Here is a 25506-nt window from a genome sequence, read left to right as displayed (position 1 = left end):
CAAATGAGAAACTCAGAGAACTCCCTTTTTTCCTTTTAACTTCCTTTTCCGAACTCCGAATCCATAAATATGCCCTTAAAACACCCATTGACACCTCACCTCAATCCCATCAATAATCTCATAATACCCGCTCAATTGGCTGTCAATGAGAAAAAAAGAAACATACCATCGCTCGTCATGATAAATCTCAATAAAACATAAAGGCATGACATCGTCCACCTCATAAGTAAAAGAAAACAAAGAAAGCAATTGAGACTTGACTGACAATCAACCAGCCAGCCAGCCAGCCATTCCACTATCATCAATCATACTTTCACCAACCCATCACTATGAATTCCTACTCATCGACCCTCTCCAACGTCCCACTCCGATGTCTTCCCGACCCCTCTCTCTTCCGTCCAAGACTAACAGTAGTAGTGGTTGTATTCGAAGAAATCAGCTCAAGCGGAAGCGGAGGCGGACGACGAGGTCTGGGAGGAGGACCACCAGTACGACTACCAGTACTACCCTGCGAAGGCGAGAGCCCGACAGGAGTAGTATTAGTGGTAGTAGAACCAATTGAGCCAGACGCAGTCGAGGCAGGAACAGGATGTCTGAAAATCGGGTACGGGTTATCGAAGCCCTGCTGCTGCTGGGGAGTTGAGTTCAAGCTGCGAGACGGCACAGCAGGCAGCCTATTCTTGTACACATCTGGAAGAGGCCAGCCGTGCAGAGTAGGAGGTGAGGAGGAGGTACTCTCAGGAGTAGAAGTGCCAGCACCGCCGATTGAAGAGTGAGATTTCGATAGCTTGAGCACGCCGGGACGTCGAGCAGGCGTGGGACTTGGAGTCGTCAGCATGGCCAGCTGGTGCTTCTCGAGACGGATGCGTTCGAGATCGCGCTCGGCGAGGATTTTGCTTTGCTCGGGGGTGCGTAGGACTGGATGGATGGTGCTGGGGTCCGGGCTTGGATCGTGGCTGGGATTGGGAGTGGTAAGCTTGTCTTGTGCCTTGTTGTTGTCGACAGGTTGAGGTTTGTTCTCCTGCGTGCGGCTGGCGTTATTGTCACTGTCACGGTGACGAAGTAGGTTGAAGAAGCTGCGTTTAGGTGCAGGTTTGTCCATCTTGGCTTGTGCAGCAGATGTGAGTAAGGCTTCGGCTTGTTCTATTGCTGGCACGAGCAGGTCTGGCAGATCGAGGAAAGTAGATGCTTTGGGAGTGGGGGATCCTGAAGTGTCCTCGTAGTCATCTTTCCAGGCAACTCGCTTTTCAGTGATTTGGTGCTGATGGTCTCTGACGCTCAGGTAAGCGGAGGACGAGCTATTCACAAGATTGGCACTGCGTAACACGCTGGACGGGGCTGCTTGTTTTCTTTCTTTATTCTCCTCTTGCTCGTTCTTCTTCTTCCTCTCACCATACTTCTCATCTTCTTTTCTTGGCAGCAACTTGTCCCTCCCATCATCCTGCGCGCTCAAGTCTCGGTTCACCATCAAAGGAATCGACGGGCCCTGCAGCCCAGCACGGGGGTTCAAGATGCCCTCAGATGCTGGGTTGCCAGGGCCAAGCTTACCCTCCTCTTGGAGGTCGTACCTGAGCTTGCCAATTTCCTCGTGGATTGCAGTGATGATTTTCGACTTGATGACGCGCACTTCGCGTCGCAGCGTGTCGATATGAGCCCTGACATCCGCAACGGCCGTCTGTGCCTCCTTCAGTAGCTCAGTCTGAGCAGCCGCTTTCTTGTTGATGGCCTGAGCTAGGTCAACCATCGTGTCCACATGGCGAAGAACTTGGTCCATGTGCCAGGCATTCTTGTCCTCGAACGTCTTGACGAGTTTACTGGCCGCATGCTGCACGTGGAAATGGAGCTGCTCTACGTGCGAAGCAAGTTGCTCCTCCAGCGCTGCCGTGTTTTGATAACTTGGGTCTGGCGGCGTAGGGGCGAAGCCACCCCGACCAGTGGAACCCAGAAGCTGCGCTCTATCGACGGGGACCTGATTGGTAACGTATTCGCTAGACGAGCCTTCAGGACCGGCGTGGAATGTCGACGCAGGAGACGCCAATGCCGACAGACGGGTGTCGGAACCTTTCTTGACGGACGAGTCACTGTCCCGGGTTGGCGTGAGCGAAATGACTTCCTTTATGCTGGTCACCCCGTGATCGCGACGTGGCAGATCGGACGTTCTATCAGACAAGATCGTCTCATACACCGATGGGGAGTACGTGCGTGCAGCTTCGCTCTCGCGGACCGTGGATGCCGCACTCTTGGGAGACGCTGGCTCAGCTGCATAACTGCATGCGCGTTGAGGTGTACTGACGACCTCTGGCAGCCTGCTATTTCTGAACTCTCCTGTACGGGCAGCTGGTGACGATCCGCTCAGGAGAACGGCATCGAGCAGAGTCGAAGTATGTCCCTCTTCCGCTTCATTGCTGTGGATGAGCGAGTGTTTGAATCTAGCGCCTTCACCACCACCACCATCCTTCATGGGCGTACGCACAGAAGAATCCGACGCCTTATCGAAATCCTTCAAACAATCATCCAACCGAATCACACTTGACTTCCGTGACAGCGATGATGACCCCGAACCCACCTCCATCACCCTTGGTCTGGGAGTGTACAGCCTCTCGACTTCGAAATTGTTCCCCTTTGCAGCGAAAGAATCTAAAGAAGAAGAATCATCCCGGAGGATAGTGATTTTCGGCATCGTACTTGCCGGTGGGACCTCCTTGCGAAACTCCTTCTTTAGATCCTTGAAGCTGAGCTTGGCCTTGAGCGCCTTGAAGGTTGATTTCTTTTCCGACTTTTTCTCACCAGTCGCTGATGTTGATGCTGCCGCCGCTGTTAAACGACCCGGTTCAGTGAACGAGCGTTTCTTAGCAATGCTTCTGCTCCAGAGACCTCCACTCCCGCTTCCACTGGTAGGCAAGCTAGGGGGAGTGTCGTTTACGATCGAGTTGGCTCGAGCAGTGCGAGGATTTGGCATTGGTAGAGCGAGGTCGGAGTCGAAGTCCAATTTGCCTAGTTCTGGCGAGATCGTTTTAACTGTTTCTTTTTGTCAGCTTTCTTTCTTTATTCCTTTCTTTTCCTTGCAGTATGAGATGAAGAAAAGAAGCACACATACCACTTTTCATCGAGGAAAGACTACCCTGCTCAGTATCACCGCTCAATCTCATCTGTTCTCTCTCCTTGGCCCGTCGCAGAGCCCACGCATTTCCCTCATTGACCGACATGATGAAGAAGCAGTATGCTAGCATGGTTAGCTGTGTCTTTTTACTTACTTCTCACTTTATTTCCTTCTGTATGATTTCAAGTTCCCCAGGATAAATCAGAACTCACCAGCTTAATCAAATCCAATCAATGGATGGAACCGGGCTCTGTATCTAGCACAGTGTGAGCAATCTGACTCCTCAATCCTAGCAGGCACAATATCTGAATCACAAGAATAAGAAGAAGATAACACTCTACCTTTCCCAACCAAACCAACTTAACTCAACTCAACTCAAAGATTAGGCTCCTTCCCCTCCCTATCCCTAACCTTCTGATTCTCCCGTTCACGCAGACGCTGCCAAAGCTGAGCGGAACGAAAAAGGATCAAAAGGAACGTGGCACGGTAAATCACAGCAGGACGCATTGACGACTAAGCTGTGAGCAAAAGGGGATCAATCAATCTTGAATGATGTGATGTGCGTGCGTACGTACGTATCTACGACTAAGCAAAGCAAAGCACAGCACTGCACAGCGTAACGTTAGTAGTGGTAGTAGTAAGTTCTGTCCGTATCTGGATTCGTGATGATGGCGTATCGTGAAGATGAAAATCGAAACGAGACGCGACAAAACGCAACACAACACGAAGATGGATGGATGGATGGATGATACGAGATGAGGAAACGAGGAGTGAGTCGGTAAACAACATTTTCTACTAGATGTATGCAGTTGTGTTTTGTCTGTATGCATGTTTGCATGTTATGTGGGTGCTGGTGTTACTTGTTTCTACTGCTGTGGGTTTGGAGGGGATATGTGTGGTTGATAGGGGTAGTGAATGAGTGCTGGACCAGGGTGCTTCTGTATGAGTGTGAGGATTATCTACTTGATATCGCTGATGAGATTAGGGGAGGGTGGCTGGGAGGGATATGACGGTGGTGAATTCGTGTGAATCTTTGTTTCTGCTATGTGCTCTGTAGGGTTGTAGGTTTGGTGGTGGATGTGAGGTCTGAGATGTGCTGGAGGAATGGGTTAAGGGATATGGATGTGGCTATCTGTATAAAAGCTTATATTCGAGATTAGGCTTGTAGTTGAATGCTCAGAGGTTACGAGAGTTATATCTTGTGTCTGATGATGTAAATATTAGGGTTCGGGGATGGAGCAATTACAACGCATGCTTGAGTTTCTCGGTTGTCTTGATGAGGTGGTCTAATCTTGAGCATGATGTGAGAGTGGTGTTTTTAGGTAGAACGAGGTTCTTTCTCGAGAGTCTACTGTTTTCCAACGTAAATCAGGGTGCTGGGGAGATATTTCAAAGGAGTATTGTGTTTATTGGAGATTCCTACGATGGAGAAGCCCTCAGCATACAGACACCGAGCAACAACCAACCTTTATAGGCTAAGTTTAGGACAAATGAAGGCCAGGTCCTACTAAATGTCTACTAGCTAAAAAGGATTCTCAAAGTATTTCTAAAATCATATCATTATATCATATCATCATGCACATCATTACATACTGGCAGAAAACTGCAACAGAACTACTACCAATCTGACAAAAGGAATGAACGATTAAAAATGCGGAATCAATAATTCAGACAATTTGAGAGGAGAGCGAAACAGCTCGACAGCAGAATACCAAATACAGGGGAATCGATGGATAAACTGGTGGGCGCGCAAACTCGGCAACTTCGAACAATCATCGGGTATATGCATGCCAAACAAATGCTAGCAATGGTGCAGCAAAAACGCTCATCAAGAACAGATTCCTGAACCATATTAGCTTTGGCAACCACAATCATGAACAATAAACGTCTCGGTCTTCAACACCCGACACGAATCTACTGGTTGTTTCTTCCACGGCGACGGAACGGCGAGAAAATAGCCCCAAAGAAATTGGTGAACACAGCCCGAAGGATGGTCTTAAACCAGCTGTCATGTTTACGGTTCAGAGAAACAGCTGTGACTGACCGGTTTTGACTTTGGGCACGATCTTCCTCGTCGCCCTTGGTGGCAACTGCCTTGTCGGCGGCATTCTCGGACTGCGCGGCGGGCTCGGTGGCGGGCTGGGGCTCGGAAGCCTTCTTGGTCTGGTCTTCGGCATCGTCTTCGACATGGGGCTGTTGGGTGGATGCAGAAGGCTGCTCGGTAGAAGGTGCCTCGGTAACTGCTGTGATAGGGTCAACTCCATATTCGGTAATTTCCAGCTGATTCGCTGCAGGACTTGAGAGGTGCTTACGCTCGGTAGGCTTGTTTTCGGCGACGACTGCCTTATCTGCGCTCTCAGGCTGGACGGGAACTTGCTTGGACTCAACGTGCTCAGGAACAGCTTCGTGTTCCTTGTGAGTGGCCGCATACACTCCGGCGGTAATAGCAGCACCGGCAGCAACAGTAGCAACACCTGCGCCAAGAACCTCAGGGCTAAAGATGCTATCCTTGGCAGACTCCTCAGGAGCGGCCTCCTTGGCCGTCTCAGGAATAGGCTCTTCGTGTGCTGTCACAATGTTGGCCTCGACAGGAGCCTCCACCTCGGTAGGCACAGGCACTTCCTTGGCTTGAGGCTCAGCCGGGGCCGGCTCACTGACGGTTTCAACCTGGACAGGTTCCTCCTTCTCGACACTAACAGCCTCAGCAACTTCGGCCTTCGGGGCTTCCTCGGTAGCAACAGGCTCGACGATAGTCTCAACTGCAGCCGGCTCATCCTTGGGCGCATGCACCGGCTCGGTAACCTGTTCCTCAACCTGTGCGACAGCTTCCTCCGCAGCCTTCTGCTCCTGTGCCTCTTCGGCCTTGGCCGTTTCTTCGTGGGTCTCAGGGACAGGCTCTGCGGCAGCAACCTCCTTCTCAACCGGAGCCTCAGTAGCTTCAACGGTTGCGGCCTCAACAACCGGTTCGGTAGCAACGGGCTCCTGAACAGCTGGCTCAGCAACCTTGTCGACAATCTCCGCCGCCGCGACTGCTGCAACTGCCGCAACAGCAGCCTCAGCAACGGCCTCCTTCTCAGAGTGCTCGGTGACCGACTCAGCTGCCGCTTGTTCTTGGGCAACTTCCGCAACCGGCTCCTCAGCAGTCTCCTTTTCGGCCTCATGAGTAACAGGCGCCTCGACAGCAGGTTCCTCGATGGCAACCTCCTCGACGGCTTCCTTGGCGACGGGTTCTTCGGTAACAGGTTCCGTGGCGGCAGCCTCCTCAACGACAACCTCCTTCACAGCAGGCTCCTCAACAGCAGGTTCCTCGACAGCCTCCTTGACAGGTTCCTCGACCGCAGGCTCTTCGACGACAGGCTCAGTGGCAGCAGGCTCATCAACGACGAGCTCCTTCGAAACAGGCTGCTCGACGGCAGGCTCCTCAACAACAGCCTCCTTAACAGGTTCCTCAACAGCAGGCTCTTCGACAACAGGCTGCGTGGCGGCAGGCTCTTCAGCGACAGCCTCCTTGACAGTTTCCCCGACGGCAGGTTCCTCGACAACAGGTTCCTCGACAGCAGGCTCCTCGACAAGCTCTTCGGTGACTGGCTCGGCTTCCTTGGTCGACTGGTTGTCAAAAACGATCTCATCTCCAGCAGTCGTAGCGACAGTAGACTCAGCCAAGTTGGAGGACTCGTCCGTCGACTCGTCCGCGACGGTGTCCTCAATGGGCTCCTCGGTCTGCTGGGATTCTTGCACAGTAGGCTCCTCCGCGGTAGGCTCCTTAGTAGATTCCTCGGGAAGGGATTCTTCAGGCTTGGTCTCCGCGACGACTTCCTCCTTCACCGGCTCTTCAGCAGCCGGAGCGTCAGCTGCGTGCTCAGGCTCTTCAGCAACCGCCTCCTTGGTCTCTTCAGCAGCGACCTCAGCAGTCTCCTGCGACTCGGGGACTGCGGGAGCAGCTTCTTCATGAGCAGGCTCCTGGGGAGCCGGGACTTCCTCCTTCACAGTCTCTTCATGTGCAACCGTCACTTCAGGCTCGTCTTCCTTGACGGGTTCTTCTTCCTGAACTGTCTTCTCGGCCACAGGTTCCTCGACAACCGGCTCTTCAACAGCCGGTTGCTCGACAACTTCCTCGGCCTGGGTCTCCTGAGCAGTCTGTTCGACGACAGGCTCCGATGCGGATTCCTCGGTCTGCGTGGTGGCTTCAGGGGCGGGCTCCTCGACAACAGGCTTCTCAGCAGCCGGCTCCTCATCAGCTGGCTGGGCAGATACCTCGGCCTCTGTAGCGGTGGCTTCAGCAGCAGGCTCCTGAGCAGGCTCTTCAACAACATCCTTGGCTGAAGTCTCCGTGGCCGGTTCCTCAACAGCAGGCTGGGCGGTCTCTTCAACAGTCTCCGAAGCGACGGTCTCAGCAGCAGGCTCTTCCGCAACTGCCTCAGCCACTACTTCCTCCGCAGCAGTCTCCTTGGGAGAATCCTCAGCCGTCTCTGGAACGGAAGCCTCGACAGCAGGTTCTTCTGCGGCAGGCTTCTCAGCCACCGGTTCTTCAACAGCCGAGTCAACCTTAACAGCTTCTTCAGCCACCTCCGTGGTCGAAGTCTCGACAGGTGCCTCTTCCGCAACAGTTTCAGTCGCTACCTCCTCGACAGGGGTTTCCTTAGCAGGAGTTTCCGTAGTCTCTTCAGTCGAAGCATCAACAGCAGCCTGTTCGGTAACAGGCTCGTTAGAAGACTCCTGTTGGACAGGCTCCTCCTTGGCAACCTCTTCAGCGGTTTCCGTGACCTGTTCGGCGGGCTCCTCTGTCGGCTTCTCCGTGACCGGTGGCTCGGCGGTTTCGACGGTTGCCTCCGTAGGGTGTTCCTCTGCGGGCTCTGCAGTCTTTTCCTCTGTCTCAATCGAAGCTTCAGCTGCACCTTCAGTTGCCTTCTTTTCAGCAGGCTCTTCTGTCTTGGGCTCCTCAACCTTCTCCGTAGCAGGCTCTGCGTGCGTTTCTTCCGCAGATGGTTCAGTGGGCTCATCAGCAACTGGGGTCTCGGTGACAGGTTCGGTAGCCACCTCCGCTGTCTGTTCAGAAACGGTGTTCTCGGGGACAGATTCTTCGACCGGGGCTTCGGAAGGTTGAGGAGCGGCGGATTCCTCAGCGGGCTGCTCCACAGCGTCCTTGTCGGTAACGGATTCCTTGGCCTGCTCCTCGACAGGTGCAGATTCCACAGGGGCCTCTTCAGTGGTGGCCTTGTCCGTGGTTTCCGTGGCAGGCTCAGCAGTCGAGGGCTCCGGAGTAGATTCCTCCTTGGTCACTTCCTTCGAGGGCTCTTCGACGGTGGGCTCCACAGCAGGGGTCACCTCGGCGGGTTCTTCGGCCTTGACTTCCTCCTTGGCGACCTCCTGCGCAGGTTCCTCCGTAGCGGGCTCGGTAGCCGGAACCTCGGTGCTGGGCGCTTCCGCTGTTTCTTCCGTAACCGACTCCTTCGCAGGCTCTTCGGGAGCAGCCTCAGTGGCAGTCTCGGTAGCGGTAGTGTTCACCTCTTCCACTTCCTTTGTAGGCTCTTCTGCGGTAGATTCGGTAGTCGTCTCGGCGGCGGGGGTCTCCGGTTCCTTCGGTGCGGACTCTTCCTTGGGGGCCTCCTGCGTAGTAGCTTCTTCAACAGTAGACTCCGTCGGCTTCTCGGCGGCAGGTTCCTCACGGGCCGGTTCTTCAACAGCAGGTTCAGCAGCAACATCCTTGGCAGCAACCTCGGGGGTTATTCCCTCCACGACGGGCTGCTCTCCCGAAACCTCAGCCTGAGTCGATTCCTCCGCTGCGGGCTCTGGAGCAGACTCTGCCGGCTTCGACGTGACCTCCTCCGTAACCTCAGTGTGCTTAGGCTCTTCGGCGGCCTTTTCGGTGTCGGCGACCGTGGCACTCTCTGTCGAAGTCTCGGGTTGCTCCTCAGCCTTGACCTGGACGTCAGATTCAGGCTTCACCTCCTCGGTGACGGCGGGGGCAGCTGGAACCTCTTCCGCTTCCTTCGGTGCGGGCTGGCTCTCAGCAGGTGTTTCCGTCGCCTCGTCGGCCTTCGTCGTTGTAACGTCTTCGTGCTTGGAGTCGGAGGTTTGCTCGGCGGATTCCGTTCCGTTGACCTCATGTGCCGCGACACCGTTGGTGGCAGGCTCCGTCACTTCAGCATCCTTCTTTTCTTCCGGCTCGGGGACCGGCTCGGACTGCTTCTCCTCGACGACGGGTTCCTGTACGGGGGCAGCATGCTCAGCGGCCCCATTGACGCCGTTCTCTTTCGGCGCGGCTTCCTCGGTCTCTGCGGCGGCATCTCCGCTCGGTCCGACGGTGAGAAAGTTGTTCACCAGACCTCCTTCCCCTGCGGCTGTAGTTGCAAGTAAGTTTGTCAGCTTCAGATGGGTTGCGCGATGATGCAATGTCGGGGGAAAGAAGGTTCAAGCGTACCGTGTTTGACAGCCTCGTCGTGGAACCACGGGCCGGAAGCGCCCTCGCGGAATCTATATTGATATTGACCAGGCGACAGCTCCAACTCGCGGTAGAAAAGATATTCTGTCGAAACCAATCCCTCCTCATCCGGTTCGGTATCCACCATCTTGGAGCTCAGCTCGAGGGGCTCCCATTGCGGCTCGGAGAAAGTGCCGGCCACGAAGACGGGATCGTCAATCGGACGACGGACAGAGATTGTGACGGTCTCACCAGCGGGGTGGGCCATTGTGGTCATAAAAGGTCGTAACAGTCGTTAAGATGCAACAGACGCAAACAGAAGAAAAAGAGGAAGATAAATCTGTAAGACGCTGGACTCGACTAGGCTTTTTTGTTGTTGTTGTGATTTTCTGAGAGTCTTGGAGGTATCAAGACAAGAACAGACGACGGGCCACCGCAAGGATATCAATGGACTGGAAAAGCAATAATATACAGGCGATCAGGCGGCAAACGGCGTGGTAGGACAAGACAGTGCCCTCCCGAGGTGGAATTGAAAGGTGTATGAGGAGTAGTGAGGAGGTAAGGGGAGGGGGAGGATGTCTTGGAGGGGCAGCGGAGAGATGAGGATGAGATTGGAGGGGGGTGGGGAGAGATGGGAAGATGGGTTTGATAAGAATGACTCTTTTGTTTGGGGGTACAAACAAACAGCGGTGGATGATGAGAGAGGTAAAGTAGAGGTAAAGAGAAGATTGGGAAGAGAGAGGGGAAATTCTAATCAAAAGGTTGGAGAGGGAGAGATTGGGAGGAGGGGGAGGAGGAGGAGAAAAAAAAATTACTGGTAGGACGGAGCAGCGCCGTACGGACAAGACAGGACAGGACAGGAAAGACAAGAATAGCACCAGCAACCCAGTACCAGCACCCGTCAGTTACTTGCTTAGTAGTACTAGTAGTAAGTAGGTATCTAATTCTTCCCAGTAAATAATAATAATACTCTACGGTCCCCACGGAAGACCGATGGGGACCCAGGATGACTGACTATCTATCTAGTCCACTCCTTCTAGTGTAAGGATGGCCGTTAATTAGCCCGGTCAGTTGGCGGGGCAGCTGCAGTTGTCACAGTGATTTCCAGTTTTTTCCCCCTTCTGCCTAGTAAGGATTTGTTTTGATTTTGATTTTTTGGTTTGGGAGGGTCGCGCCATGATGCCATTGCCCGGGGACAACTACTTTTCTACCTATAGTTTTGATTTTTTCCTCACCCGCTCTTCGATGGGGGGGGCAAAGGAAGAGGTGGGTGTGGATGACCACTGATAATGGCACAATCAATGAGGGAGGGGGGAAACGGCAGAATTAGACCCAAGGTTAATACTAAAACCTACGAGGAGCGAGTTGCAAAAGCATGAATGATCAAGCCATATCAGACCGGAATGATTGCTTGGAAAAGCCGAGGCGCAGGCGTTGGTCCGGCTCCAATGAGAGGCCGTTCGCATTACAAGCGCCGCAGTCCGGAGAGGAAAAGAAAGAGAGGAATTATTGGCATCACATTCGCCGATCCTTTTCAAGCTAACGAGCGCCTGGGAAAGGGAAAAATGCGGTGAAGTGGTGTGGCTTTGAGGGCACCAATCATGCGAGGTGAGAAGAGAGACGATGAGAGACCTTGCGATGCAAGATAAGCCTGGACATGCGCCTTTCACAAGCTCTTACGGTTCGGAGGACTGGTGAGGGTACTACATATTCTTCCTGGAACATCTACTGCTGCTGCTGCTTACAATGCAGGTTTTGTTTGATGCAGGATGTAGTTGGGAACAGGATTTTCTCTGCTGCAGTTAGTTATCTTCTCCTGTTCTTCTTTTCTGCGACTGATTTTCCCCTATGATGTTCAGCGGAACGTTTGAACCAAAAGAAAAACAAAAGAAAGAAAAAATCCCTGATGGAGCGAGTGACTGACTGACTGGCCCGGCATAGTGGAGAACTCTCTTAGTACTAGAAAACTAAACTAGGCTGAATTAGTGGCACCACCGGCACCTCCACCCGCAGCTCGCCGAAAAGAAAAAGAAAAAGACCTTTTACTTTTTCGCAGGGCAACTCGGCACCGGCGGGAAAGCGTCCCGAATCAGAAGACAGGGAAAAAAAAGTCCATCAATATCAACAACAACAAAATACCCAGTACTAGCAGTATTTACTTCGCTCGTTTCTGGTTAAGCCACCTTTACCAATTTACCAATTATTGAAGGAGGAACTATACCAAAGTACCTCAAATCTGATCTAAACCTGATAGTTACCTGGGGAATAGATGGAGAGACAGATAGATCCGATCGCATCGAATCCCGCTGCACAGCATATGTAGGTCAATAAGTACCAGTCCAGTCCAGTCCAGTCCCCATTTGTTTTACACTTACATGTTCGCCTCCGCAATTCCCGGTGTTATGCTTTAGTCGCTGCATAACAAGAAGACATCATCATCAGCATCAACATCATCATACTTTTCCGGGTCGGAGGGTTGCCGGTTGCTGTGTTGGCAAAAGCGAAACCCGCAGTTCCTTCAGGTCAGGTGTATGATCTTCTCGTCCAGTAGAAGATAAGTATGTTGTAGTGCCCTGCAAGTTCAAGTTTCATTGCACCTACGAATAAGAAATCATATTGATAATTTCCTAAACCACCATTCGGTGGAAGGGAAAACGAATTGATCTGAACAACAGCATAACTAACTATTAATGAATACAATGAGTCATAAAACCACCTTTTCTCCTTTTTCCTATTTCATCCTCTCGATTCCTCCCTCCCCTATTGACCTCTCTCTCTCTCTCTCTCTCCCCCCATCCACTATCTATCCATAGTACTCCGTATATCCATCTACTCCATCAAATAGACTCGTATTGCTCAGTCCCTCCCCCTATCCAATAAACCCCCCATCTCCCCCCGGGCCTCGACTAAAACCAGCCAGACCAATTCCAATTCCATTATAAATCGCAGTGGAGCCCAAGTATCCCCTTCCCCCCAATTCCAGCCATGGAACCAGAAACCAGATCACGGCAATTACCAACTGAGTCATGACTGACTGGGCAACAAATAAAAAACAAAACATCTGTCGTCGTCATTCCTCATATTCTGACGTAGTTGGGTAACTTTTTTTCTTCCTGCATAGAAACAAAATATAGAGGTGATAATAAACAGTTCAACAGCGAGTAAGAAAAAGTGTAGTCTAGTCCGTAAACTCTATTTAGTTTTTATCTCTAGTACTTACAATGCTTCCCCCTCAGTTAGATTCATGATTGGTTGGGGATTTCTCGGAGTCCGCTTGCCCTCGTTCACATATCTGCGAGGAGATGGAGGAGCTCGAGCCTCGGGCAGCGAATCGAAGATGCCTTAGTGGCGCGGGATCGTCACATGGATCCTAGCAGTAATTCTCAAACTGAGGATCTACTATGTAGTAGATGCTTTTTGTATGTGGATTAGTCACTAAGTTGTTGGATGAATAAGTAAAAGTAAACAAACAATCAGAATAGCAGTTCACGGTACCAACTATGATGATCATAGTATCGTCTGAATGTTTATGAAACTTTACTATAAAGTGGTATGTACATGGAAGTAGTATTGTCAGTTTTCGGCTTTATGCTGTTCTGTTTAACGGCCGAGTTGGATTTGGTCGGTATAGTCTTCTCTTTCATCATGACATTCAGACTCATAGGCCGGGGCTTGTAATGCCAGAAATTAGAGGAATCGATCTCAATGAATGATCCCAATACTATACACTCAGATATATCTCTCTCCAGTAAATACTACAACCACCAAAGTGTTTTGCTGCATGTCCCGCTGCTTCGGTGAGAACACCACGTGAGAGCTTCTACGCATTGTTTACTTACTGAACATGCATCAGCTCTCATCACTACTCCTGCTTTGACAGCTATGACTTGCTGTCCACGTGACTAGCATTGTATATTATACCTTATATTATACTAAAACCTAGTCAGTGCCTAGCAGTCAGGTATACCACGTCTATCCTTCACTTGGGGTGCCTTCATTGTGTTTAGGAGGTCGAGATGTTCTAGATAGTAGAGGAAATTCAGGCAATATCCTCCGGTTCGGGTTCACGCATAATCGGATTCAGAGGCTTTGGTGGCCAGTCCCTAGAATAGTCCTTCCACTCGAAGGTCGCTGAGAACTTGTGACGCCCCGAACCCACCCAAAAGCCTCCGTCTTCACGAGAACCAACGGGCTGTGATAGCTTCTCTCGAGTTGGCAAGATTACACGCGCGCGAGAGTTAGGGGGTATCAACAGGTCCATGTGGAAGCGGTCTGCATCAGTCTCGATCGACCACCGGCATTCCAGTCGCCCATAAGGAGTGTCATACATGGCTTCAGCAGAGTGAATTGTAGGCCCAGGTGTCGGGGCGACCTGTATGTGTTTCCAGCCTGGGGCCAGAGGGCTGACGCCGGCTACAACGGAGTGCAGCCAGTTGATGATCGAACCCAGGGCGTAGTGGTTGAAGCTGGTCATTTCGCCAGGGTTGATGGACCCGTCGGGGAGCATGCTGTCCCACCTCTCCCACATGGTCGTCGCCCCCATGGTGATGGGATACATCCACGACGGACGAGATTTCTCTAGCAACATCCGGTAGGCGATCTGGGGATTTCCGCTCTTGGTGAGAGCATGCGTGATGATTGGAGTGCCCGCGAACCCGGTGGCGACGCGAAACTTGGCGAGCCGGACGAGGTGGACGAGACGTGATGCTGCTGCTTGCGCTGCTTCAGGGGTGGAGTGAAGGTCGTACACGATGGCAAGGCTAAGCGCCGTTTGGGTATCGCCGACTAGTAACCCAGTCGCCGTTATATACTTGGCCTGGAACCTCGCCTTGAGTCGATTATAGTCCGTCTTAAACCGTGCGGCATCCTGGCTCTGGCCGAGGACCTGGCTGATTTCGGACATCACCGAAGTGATGTGCACGAGATAGGCATCAGCAACGAGGGTTCCGCTGGTGCGTGCATCCCCAGGTTCCTCGGGCGGCGCTGTTGGGTCTAACCAGTCTCCCAGTTGCCAAAGCTCAGGGTCCCAGAGTCCATCTGAGCCGCGACGGATGCCGCGATCGATCCAGGCGAGCATGCTTTCATATTGACGGCGGAGAATTTCACTGTCCCCATACGACCGGTAGAGGGCCCAGGGCGTTAGGATCACCACATCATCCCATACAGCCTGCGGCGTATGCGGCCACAGGGTCTCACTAATGATATTGGGGACTGTAAATGGAGGCACGCAACCATCTTTCTCCCTCAGCTGCTCGGCCGCGACATCTTGCAACCAGTCACTCAGCATGCCAGCAGTATTGTAGAGGAAGTTGGCCGATGGGCAGAATATCTGAATATCCCCGGTCCAGCCGAGGCGTTCATCCCTCTGGGGGCAATCGGTAGGGATGGAAAGGAAATTCCCACGCATACTCCACCAGGCATTGGTGTGGAGTTGATTGACCATAGGGTGCGAGCAGGAAAACCATCCGCTGCGAGTCATATCAGTGTGCATCACAAGCGCGTTGATGTTGAGGAGCAGTGATCCATCGCTTTCTTCATCCCAACCATTGACCTGGACGAACCGAAACCCGTGGAATGTATACTGAGGCGACCAATCTACCAGCTCTGTATCACTTAGAATGACTTCGTCGGTGCACTTGGCGTGTCGCAGGGGTCGAACCCCGAGCTCGCCATTCTCAAGCACTTCGGCGTGAATGAAGGAAACGCGAGAGCCCGAGGGCTTGTTCAACGAGCGCACGCGAAGTCGACCGACCAGGTTCTGGCCGAAGTCGATGACGGTGGCACCGGATGGGGTCTTCTGGACGGAGACTGGAGATATCTCCTCGGTGATACGGACTGGGGGAGCGTTCGGTGCCACCAAGGCTGCGGTTGGGAACTCGAGTTCCTGAACGGCCACCCAGCGGGAGGTTTGGTCAAGACGCAAGCAGTTCCAGGTCGAATCTTCTTCACGGGTATCGTAAACCTCGCCGTCATAGAGCTCACTCCGGATGATGGCACTGGGAGTACACGTCCAGGTGCTATCGGTAGACATATAGAATCGGTCTCCATTAGATCCAAGTTGGATCTCCAGCTGGGCCAACACGGCCAGTCGATCCCCATACAGCTGTCTTCGCCCGCCAAGGAAGCCGAGGCGAGTGGCGTACCAGCCCTCTGCAACCTCTACCGCAAGGACATTAGGACCTTCAGCATTCAGGAGGGACGCGATGTCGAACACTTGATAGTTCAAGCGATGGCGGTAGCTGGTCCATCCGGGCGCGAGACACTGATCCCCTACTCGATGCCCGTTGATGAAGGCGCGGTATACTCCAAAGCTCGTGATATAAAGGCGAGCTTTTTCTATGGTACCTGCCGCAGGGAGTTGGAACTCTTTACGGAATCGCACCGGTCGTAATGGATGATCCGGCTGTGGTTCCTCAGGACTGGCAATAGGTCGGGCTACCCAGTCAGCGCGGTCGAGTAGTCCACACTCAATAGTCCGCCAGGGAGACCAAGCGGTGGCACAGTCACTCTGCTGCTCCTTGCCAGCGCTGCACCCGTATGCTCGAACACGGACCTGTGCGATTTCCCGGGATTGTAGTGGGCCACTGGGCCAAGGGACCAGCACCGATGCACTGCTGTTCACATGGTAGGTTTCCTCTCGAGATCCGGAACGAACAACTTCCACTTCGTAGGCCGTCTGCTCCCAGTCGCGAGGACTACTGTCGGTGGTGAGGAATCGCCATGACAGACGCGGAGTCGCAGTTCCAATGCCAAACCCGGTTGAGTGTTGCTCAACTGTAGGGGTTTCAACCAAGATCTGGCTGGTCATGGCCGGGGAAGATAAAAGGAGGAAAGCGAAACAAAAAGTGACAAGAAAGCATAGAAATATTTATGTGTGATGCATGCATGCCAACGAACCGCAAGTAGTCGCCTCTCGCGCATCATTCCCACGAAACCCCGAAGGGCTCGGGGTAACCCCGCATACTGTGTCAACCTCACCCCAGCACTAACCAGGAACCTTGAGGCTTCATTCTCTTCTTCCAAAGCATGTAGGAACTGACATGGAGTAAGATAGTGAGTCTCCTCGCGAGATTGATTCCTGACGCCCCCCGCAAATGAATTGCTATGATGATATTCGTATCCAGGAAGTATAACAGACAGTACTGGCAGGAGAAGAAAAGAGAATACATAACTTTAGGCGAGCATAGTTTAGTGAAGTCACATGACTGGCATGTGTTGCTTTCTCTGGGAAATGCTACAAAGTACTTGGTGTAGTAGGGATACAATTCTAGAGGTTCCAATTGAAGGGCGGGTCTAGATCTTATGATCTTCGTCTCCTTAGCTCAGCTTTCAGGGAGAGGCAGTTTCTTGGTTCTTGAGTGGTCATACGTGTGAAATAAAGACTGTTGTATAAAGTGTATCGACATAATTCGCTTCGCGGGTATACCTGAGTATGAAAGAAAATATCATATTAACTCTTCATTAAATCGGTAAGTGTTGAACAGCCAAACTCAACAAATGCTCATGTCTCAGCAATCGCTCCAACCATAACATAGACCCATGCTCGCTATCTCCCGCAATGCACCAGGCTCCTGAACCCAACCAGCCCAAAAGTCCAAAGAGAAAGAAAGCTCATCGACTCATAAGCGCTCAATGGTCGTAGTTGGAACCAAAGCAATGCTGCTAAAACGGGATAAGAAAGAAAAATTACAAGATCTCCAGATCCTCGAATTCGACCACCAACCCTTCGTTCGCTGATGCCGCCGCCGATCCGGCCACCCCCGGACCATTGGCCATCGCCCACATCGTCCCAGTGCGAGGCAGACTATGCGGGCGACTGGCATAGACGCCCACGTGGACGAACTTGTCTTCTACTCCGTAGAAGAACCAAGTTACTTCCCGCAGCTTCTTCCACGTGCTGCTCACGGCCGCCGGGCTCGCTGCATACGGCACCGCTGATGGATCCTGGTACCATATCCAGAGCGAATGTCCGACTCGCTCTAATTTGATTCGTAACGAATGCATAGCCGATGGACCGCGATCGGGGATCGACAGTGGTGAGAGACACCAGTCCGCGCCGTCGGAAGTTGCGCTTACCGACGATGCGTTCATCGTGCCCGAACTGAACTCCATCCCGGCCTTGACCCATTTACAGGGTCGTAACGGTTGAGGGTACCCGGGGCGGCCCGATCGTGGAGTACTGTCTGGCGAGAATGATTGCGGCGCAGCTCCGGCAAAGATCACCAGACCACCCTGGTCCCATTCCATTTCCCAGTCGGCCGTGACAGTGACCTCGGCAACTACAAATGGGCTCCGCAAGGATGTAAACACGATAGGAGCCGTTGCAGTATCCCGGTTTGGTGGCTTACGCCAAAGGTCCGTATTAGGGCCGGCGGTGAGGGTGAAGTATTCCATGCATGGCGGTAGCGAAAATGTCGAGGGCAGATTCAGCGCCGTAAAAGACGAACTGCTGGGGGGCATTTTCCTTATCTCCTCTCGATTCCTTCGACCACTGGAGTAACCACTAAGAGACGTCCCCTGGTTCGTTGCGCGAAGCTTCCGTGCTACCGTGATGACACTAAGTAGGCGAGTCACACAAGGGCCTCTTATCCTTACTTTAGGTTTGCACTTAGGACTTTGGGCGGACAGCTCGTGGGAGGGTAATGAGCGATGCCCGCTGAGGTGGAGGGATGGAAGATGAAAGAGAAAAGAAGCGTGCGGTGTGGGCAAGATTCAGTTCCGATTCCACCTTGAAGCAAGGGATTCCCGACCTCTTGACGACGTGCTCAACGTCAACCTGCCGTTCTGGGCCCTGAGAAAAAGAAAGGTGAAAGCAGGGAAAAGGAGTCGGTAATCAATAAGCTAGACTAGTAGCAAACCAAGCCTGGTCCGGGCGCCCAAGTAGTGTCTGGGGGAAAAAGCAAAAACACAAATGATTGAAAACCGCTAGACTATGTCAGGGTCAGTTGAAAAGAGTCCTTTAGAAAAAGGGAGATGCCCGGAGGGGGGTTGGTAAGGCGAGGATGGGAGACGTACAGTAAGCTGGCTGTGCGCTGAGACACGCACGAACAGTACCAGAACAAAGACTTATAACCAGTCCAACGCGACTGGCGGTGATCTGACAACATCCCAGCTAAAGAAACCAGCCCGTGGCGATGCCACCCGAAGGACCGCTTTATAGAAGTGTCAGGTCAGGGAACCAGCGAGCTGGCCCCAGGGTGATGGTCTGGGCAGAAAGAGCGATGTCCAACCAGACGAACCACGGCACTGGAACAGGCGATCATTGCTCGACAGTATCCAGGAACCTGGGTAGCACGGCGACCCGTGCTTGCATCTTCCTTCCTTTCTTTGCTTTTCTGTGCCGTTCTCCTCTGGTTGCCCTTCGCTTTTCGCTTTTTCCTTATTTACTTTTCTTCTTTGCTTTCCCCTGCCTTGTGCATAGCGAAGAGTTCCCGTCTTTGCAGGTTTGCTATCCCAGCCTGGGCTCTGGAACTCGCCGTCCAATGCAGACCAGTTCAGGAGTGGCGGGTCATCCTGCAGCTTTGGGAGACAAACAGCTTTTTGGGGAGGACCACGCAAGTCTGAGTTGTGGGAGGGAGGGTCGCCTTGTTCAGGGCAGCTGAATGTCCAGCTCCCATCTGCACGAAATTTCAATAAGCCCAAGCGAGTCGGGGATTGGCTGTCAGAATTGGAGGGGGAGGATGTCGTGGAAGAGCTGAAGCCGAAGTGGAGGGAAAGTTGGGTTGTGCGAACGAGAAGGATTTAAGACGGGCAATTTGTTGCCACATCCACTCGGAGGCCACGATGGTCAGCAACCACCGCTCATCTTATCTACTTGCTTTCTCTTCTTCCCGTCTTCCATGGCCAGTCAGCCGTGATTCTATTTTGGCCTGCTTACTGCCGTCCGGGAGGCATACGCATGTGGCCCTTTCGGGTTGCGGGTGGTTGTGCACACCATCGCGCCCGTACCTCGAAACATTGGTCATGAATCAAAAGGGCTGCATCGCTGTCGCCTAGTGCACCATCCTATGTATGAACGTCCCCGAGGCCTGAAGAAATGCGGCCAGATATTAAATGGTTAATATGCTTACCTGCAGGTGCAGGGTGTTCTTGGTTTCCGAAGTCAGCACACCGTCATTGGCCTTATTCGGGGCTAAGGCATGGTGACTTGGAAAATACCCGTCGAACTATGACTTGTCACTATCTGAGGCGCCTGGGTGAAAAAGGCGTGATCCTCTTGACGAGGCTGTTAGCTTCTTGTCTATGCCCTCTCCGAAGACTAGCTTCATAAATCCACCTGCCACTCTTTGGGCGACAGTCGGGGTTGGCAGGCGCCCAACTTGATGATAAAAGCGCTAGATCTCCTCCCGGCACTTGATGGCTGCTCTGAAGTGTGGATGGACTGCAATTATCCTTCACACCCGGTGAGCTCTTCTGGAAAACCAAGGACATATCCCAGTTCTACAGATCGATCGGTATTGCAATGTGCTTGTGATTACTAACGTGTTGTTTCCAGCCGATGAAACTAAAGCCGGACGGCATTTCATACCGGCCGGATTTCAATATGGACTTCGGATGTTCTGTCTAGACTCGCCTAATTTCTGGATTATAATAACTAGCAAGTAGGCATATCAACGACTTGTCGCTGCGCCTCTTCACCCTTGATGTATTACTAATGGTCAAGGGCATCTGGAGCTATACTAAGATCAAAGCAGACATTTTAGATGTATAGGCATCTATTGTACACTTGGCAAACTTTGCATATTCTTCTGAAGCACTCCGTAAACACTCAACTGCAGCGACATTTCAAATGCAACATGGAATCACAATGTTCCGGACTGATATATGCATGGATCGGCGGGATGTGTGAGGATATAACATGGGTCCAACACTTTTTGTGACTGATTCAAGCCGGACTGCAGCACACCCTGCAGAGAACCTTGTGCTATTCAAGCATGGACAACTAGTACAGTGCTGCTCATTGGAGTACTCTGATGATCACCCCGACTAGTACATCTGACACTACTGCCATGACACTGGTACCGAATATCATATGACAGTATATATTAGCATTGATCAGCTGAGAGTAGGGGATACTACCCAACCAAATCAATTACATTACATAGCAACTTTTTCGATGACTTCCCACAGCAAGTAAAGATGTATTCAAAACCAAAATAATCAACCGACGAAACCAACATCCACCCACCGTAGCTACCAATGCAAATGTAAACATGTATACCCCCAACCCAACTACGGCACCCCACACCCCACCACCACGCAAAACCCGGGTGCAGTTTAGTTTAGCACTATCAACCAAGCAACTGGCGTCATCAACCCTCCAATACTCTCCACCCAGCCAGAACTATCTATCGTCCCAGTTCATTCAACGGTTAATCCCTACTCCCATCATCCACACCATTCACACAACTTTTCATTCCACCCACCCCCAAACAACACCCAAGAAAAGAAGTAAAAAGAAAAGAGAGGCAAGATGGTCTGCGCCAAATGCCAAAAGAAACTCAAACAAACGGAGCTCGCCACTCCCGGCGTGAAACGCAAAACAGAAATGTACTATGGCTCACCAGCCACAACGCTCGGTGGTAGCAGCAGTAACAGTGGTGCTGGTGCTGCTGTTGCTGGAGGGAAAGCCAAGTCTAGTACGTTGGGGAGTAACGGGATTGGGAAGGTATGTATTGTACATCTTCTTTTCTTATTTCTCATCATTACTACTACTATGGTTACTGTTATTAGTACTGAGATACATGATGATGATGATGGTGATGATGATGCTAATATTGTATAGAGCAAACTCCTCAGCTCCAAAGCCAAGAATCCCTACGCGGCGTATGCTTCCTCCTGTGAGGTTTGCAAAACCAAGACGGAGCAGGGAAGGAAGTATTGTCAGCGGTGTGCGTATCAGAAGAATGGTTCGTTGTCTTTCTAATTACATTACTATTGAAGGATGGTTTGGCTAACGCCGTATAGCGTGTCCGATGTGTGGGAAGGGGTTGACGGGGAGTTCGTCGAAGAATCAGCCTGCGATTACGGGGCAGAAGTTCAACTTGAAGTAGTCATCAGTCATTCTTTTCTGCATCTAAGATACCTACTTATGTCTATTACCACTATAACTGGGAAGGAATCTGCATGGCGTTTGGTTGATTCGGGATAGTCTTAGGAACAAGAAAGGTCTTCATTGCAAATAGAAAGCGAAAAGAAAAGAAAACAATAAAAGCTAGTTATACATGACCGACGAGATGATATATGCAAGACTCAGACCTGCTGTACTACCAACCAAGGGCACAAAACCCCCTCGGGGAAAGAAACAAGTCCGCACAACGACAACTATCCATATCCATACACTACTACTCCATCACACCTATGAAACACCGGCTTACCGATCGGCCAGCATGTTCTTGACGCTGGCGTAGTACTGCGGCTTCACAAACTTCGAAATCTCGTCCTTCGACAGCCACTTGAAGTCGGTCAGGTTCTGAGCGTTTCCGGAAAGGTCGGCCTGGCCGGCCATGATGCGCGACTTCATGAAGAAGACCTTCTCGCCTGCGGGGCCGGTTGCCAGCTTGCTCGGGTTGCGGAAGTTGTAGACGTAGTGACCCACGGGGTGGTAGCCGACCATCCAGGTGTTCATGTTGACACCGGCGGCTTGCTCGAGGGTACGTTCGGCGGCCTGTTTTCAAATAGCGTTAGCGCTGCTGCCACTGCTGATGCACTGAGCAGAGTCAGCGGAACTTACCTGACGGAGAGTCTCTTCAGCCACGATGGGAGAGCTGGGGAACGTCCAGAATCCATCCTTGGACTGCACAAGGAGATAAAGAGTCCTCTGCAGTGCCCGGTTGAGGCTTCTCTGATCGTTCTTCTGGTCCGCCTCCGTCACCCGGGGGAAAGGTCTCGGAATCTCTTCCTTCTTGCTAGTGTCCTGAGAAGTGGCATTGACCGTCGACTCCGCATCCTGCACAAGCATCTCCACCTGGTGGGCCGGGTCCGACTCGACGGCTCCAACGAGGAGTTCATCGTTCCATGCCTCCTTCGAGTACGGGTTGTACTTGCCGATGTCGCGTGCGGGGGTCTGGCGCTCGCGGATCTTGCGCTTCCAGTCCTCGTCGGCGGGCGTTCCACGCTTGAAGTAGAAGTATTTCGTGAAAGGTAGCTGGAGACGCTCGTTCAATCGCTTCTGGTAAAAATAGTACGCCTTCTCGAAGTCGGTAAGGTCGCGGGTGATTTGAGGGGGACGGGAGAGGACCACGCCGGCCTTGATGGTGTGGGTGGGCTTCACGACGGGGAAGGCTGATGCGGCGGTGGAGGGAGTTTCTGTGGAAGCCTGTGTAGAGGCCGTGGCGTAACTGCGGCGGACAAGCGTCTCTTGACAGCTTCTGCACACTCTGGGATCGGAGATCGCAGGCCCTGGAGCAGTCAGTACGGACACGCATTGGTTTTGAATTTCAGATCGGCAAGCACATACGCAAAAGCGACGCTACGCGCCTGGCACCATTGGACCCTGACGACATCTCCAAATGTGTTGGTTATATGCTGGGGTACTTGTCAACAGGTCCGGAGGCCGACGATATAGCGAGAAAAGTTGGCGGTCACCTGCGAGGGAGCGTCGGGACGGAGCTAGTCCCGACCGGGCTAGTATGTCATGTGACCCATCATTCCGCTTGATTTAAAAGTTCTGCAGTGCGGCCCATTTCTGTTCTTTTCTTCTCTACGGCACCTTTCCTTATCATCACTGCGTTGAGTAACCACGACCAGTCGATCATTTTCCGGTGCTCAGAGCGGTTTTTGCGGCCATTTTTCGCTAGCGGTACCTTCTCAAATCAAGGCGTACTGTTAGATAGACGCTGCATACATTCATTCATACGGCTTCGCCTATGGAGACTGTAGCTGTTGCTATTTAATTATGCAAACTAGGTATTCTGGTATCTAGGAGCTACTATTATCGTAATCATGGAGTGTAGTGAGTGGTCAACGCTCATTGGGCATGTTGGCTGGCTTTTAAGAGGGCCTAACCAATGTGGCATACCCTCTCATTCGTACCAAAGACGCGCAATTTGTTTCCATAAATCTCCCAGAATTGCGCGCCTAAGCGTGGAATCAATCGGCCCTCGTCGGCTTTCTTCTGTGTCTCAGGAGAGTCGTGGGGTGTTAGGGAAATTCTGGTTACCTCGCCAGCGTCCTCGCCGCCGTTGTCTTGGACGACTTTTTCAACTTCAATAGAGCCGAACATAATACGGACGTTGTTCGACTTGGGACCTCTAGGTAGGACGACAGTAGCCTCGAAGTCGCCGATGACCTGCTTCGTGGGCTCCTTGGACTTTTCACTTGGTTGAGGCGTCTCTGGAACTGTTGGCGGAATTCCAGAAGTTCCCCTGTCTCGGAGCTGTGCAGAAAGTTTTATGAAGACCTGAGCAGTGAGCAAACTATCAAAGCCGGCTTCGTGATCAATTGCCCGCGTATTGTACTTGGTGAACTGAGGGTGTATACCTGATTGACATTAGTGAGGAACGACAACATAGCTATTGACCTACTTATTACTGGTGTTGGCTGTGCAGCGAGGCTGTCATTGATTTCCTGCAGGGAAGACCTGGGATTAATGGAGCCACAGTTGTGTGTAGCCATATACTTCGTATCCATCAACACCGGGAACATCTTGTGAGCCATGACTTGGAAATCCTCCACACGGTCTGGGAGAGGTCCAAAGAAGCACCGACAAAAGTAAATCAGGTCCGTGAAGAGGTTGTGGCCCACCAGAATAGGTCTATTCTTCTGCAAACGCTGCTTCACCCTGCGCGAGAAGTCCTGAAGGGAACTTTGTGGGTTCTCCTTCGAAGACGACATCAAATTAATGAAGCAGAAAGGCTCGAGGTTGGTCAGATCGCCCCCAGCTAGCGCCTCCGCGATCCATCGGAATCCAGTCTGTTTCCAGATCCTTTCTTGTACCCATTTCACCCTCTGATCGCGAACGGCCTTCTCGCGCTGTTCGTCGTAGTCGATTATCTGTATAAATCCCGGCCTACTGACAGTCACCAAATTCGGATACTCCACTTCGATGAGCTGATGAACAAGCCTCTTTTGAAACCTATTGAGATCTGTCGGCATAGATTTGGGGTGATTGGGTGGAGGAGGACCATTAATAGGTCTAGGTGGCGGGATATTAAGGTAATTCTCCCGGGCCTGCTATCACGGTCAGAAAAGCAGTACTAAATGTGACCGATTTTATTACTTTACCAAGCGCCAGCCAATCATCTACAAGACGGCGAGCATCCTTTAGAAAGGCTATAGACTCATGCTCATGGTCCGCGACATCCAGGGAGCTGCGTGCTGTCGTGCGTTCATTTCTCTGCATGACTCTGGCCATTATTCGACTTTCCTCGTCTCTCGACAAGTAGGTGACGCCATTCTTGTACAGGTCTTCCATGCTAAATTTGTTTTCCAGGAGGAACTCGACGGCTAGTAGATCGTATTAGGTTAACGGGATGCGGGCAGCTTTGAAACGAGCATACCACTGCTTTGGAAGGAACAATTTCGGTCTAGATCCAGCTTCCGGTCGATGATTGGGCTCAAGTATAGATTATATGGCTTCAAGGTGTACGTTTCTGTGATTGCGCTATTAACACATCAACCTGGAGTGGTGGACATATGTGTCTAACCTGTCTCCGGATCCTCATGGCAGATAGTCAAGCCAACTTGTAGTATTTGGTATTGATCAGCAGAATTCTTGACTTCTTCATAGCGCTCTTGCAAGGTGCTTCTGCTCTTGGGAGAAGGTCCAAGGCCTTTGGCGATGCCAGAGAATTCAAAGTCTATAGATACGAAACAACAGGATGCCAGGTCATCCAATACTCTGGGCAGGTGGTAGAAGAATGTTTGGGCGGATATATCCATGGTTTTCGGCAGTCCAACGATGCAGTAGCACCGTGCAAAGGAGAGTCAGTTATATATAAAACTTGAAGAGTGGAAGTAAGGCAGATACAAGGGATGCGTATCT

General features: G+C 51.9%; 7 protein-coding genes across 7 annotated transcripts; 1 reads left to right on the top strand and 6 right to left on the bottom strand.

Annotated features, from left to right (window-relative positions):
* Positions 1-337: 337 nt before the first annotated feature.
* On the bottom strand, positions 338-3206 carry AtWU_03258 (uncharacterized protein; the record flags this gene model as incomplete). Its single annotated transcript, XM_035498371.1, has 2 exons — positions 338-3018; positions 3098-3206. 2 exons carry the CDS (start codon positions 3204-3206, stop codon positions 338-340), a joined length of 2790 nt encoding a protein of 929 aa, XP_035354264.1.
* Positions 3207-4872: 1666 nt separating this feature from the next.
* Positions 4873-9789, bottom strand: AtWU_03257 (PT repeat family protein; the record flags this gene model as incomplete). Its single annotated transcript, XM_035498370.1, has 4 exons — positions 4873-4942; positions 5145-5343; positions 5413-9441; positions 9522-9789. 4 exons carry the CDS (start codon positions 9787-9789, stop codon positions 4873-4875), a joined length of 4566 nt encoding a protein of 1521 aa, XP_035354263.1.
* A 3771-nt stretch (positions 9790-13560) lies between these two features.
* On the bottom strand, positions 13561-16329 carry AtWU_03256 (alpha-L-rhamnosidase; the record flags this gene model as incomplete). Its single annotated transcript, XM_035498369.1, has 1 exon — positions 13561-16329. The coding sequence occupies one exon, from the start codon at positions 16327-16329 to the stop codon at positions 13561-13563; it is 2769 nt and encodes a 922-aa protein (XP_035354262.1).
* An 878-nt stretch (positions 16330-17207) lies between these two features.
* Positions 17208-17981, bottom strand: AtWU_03255 (uncharacterized protein; the record flags this gene model as incomplete). Its single annotated transcript, XM_035498368.1, has 1 exon — positions 17208-17981. The coding sequence occupies one exon, from the start codon at positions 17979-17981 to the stop codon at positions 17208-17210; it is 774 nt and encodes a 257-aa protein (XP_035354261.1).
* A 3013-nt stretch (positions 17982-20994) lies between these two features.
* On the top strand, positions 20995-21574 carry AtWU_03254 (cysteine-rich PDZ-binding protein; the record flags this gene model as incomplete). Its single annotated transcript, XM_035498367.1, has 3 exons — positions 20995-21189; positions 21307-21430; positions 21489-21574. The coding sequence occupies 3 exons, from the start codon at positions 20995-20997 to the stop codon at positions 21572-21574; spliced, it is 405 nt and encodes a 134-aa protein (XP_035354260.1).
* Positions 21575-21894: 320 nt separating this feature from the next.
* Positions 21895-23026, bottom strand: AtWU_03253 (mitochondrial 54S ribosomal protein mL46; the record flags this gene model as incomplete). Its single annotated transcript, XM_035498366.1, has 3 exons — positions 21895-22188; positions 22255-22922; positions 22981-23026. 3 exons carry the CDS (start codon positions 23024-23026, stop codon positions 21895-21897), a joined length of 1008 nt encoding a protein of 335 aa, XP_035354259.1.
* Positions 23027-23523: 497 nt separating this feature from the next.
* AtWU_03252 (CAF1 family ribonuclease) lies at positions 23524-25403 on the bottom strand (the record flags this gene model as incomplete). The annotated part of the gene is made up of 5 exons (XM_035498365.1): positions 23524-24002; positions 24047-24692; positions 24742-24968; positions 25022-25114; positions 25169-25403. 5 exons carry the CDS (start codon positions 25401-25403, stop codon positions 23524-23526), a joined length of 1680 nt encoding a protein of 559 aa, XP_035354258.1.
* Between the last annotated feature and the right edge of the window lie 103 nt (positions 25404-25506).

The sequence above is a fragment of the Aspergillus tubingensis genome, assembly GCF_013340325.1.
Source record: "Aspergillus tubingensis WU-2223L DNA, scaffold_4, whole genome shotgun sequence".
NCBI lineage: Eukaryota > Fungi > Ascomycota > Eurotiomycetes > Eurotiales > Aspergillaceae > Aspergillus > Aspergillus tubingensis.
This window is presented reverse-complemented; position numbering and strand designations above follow the sequence as displayed.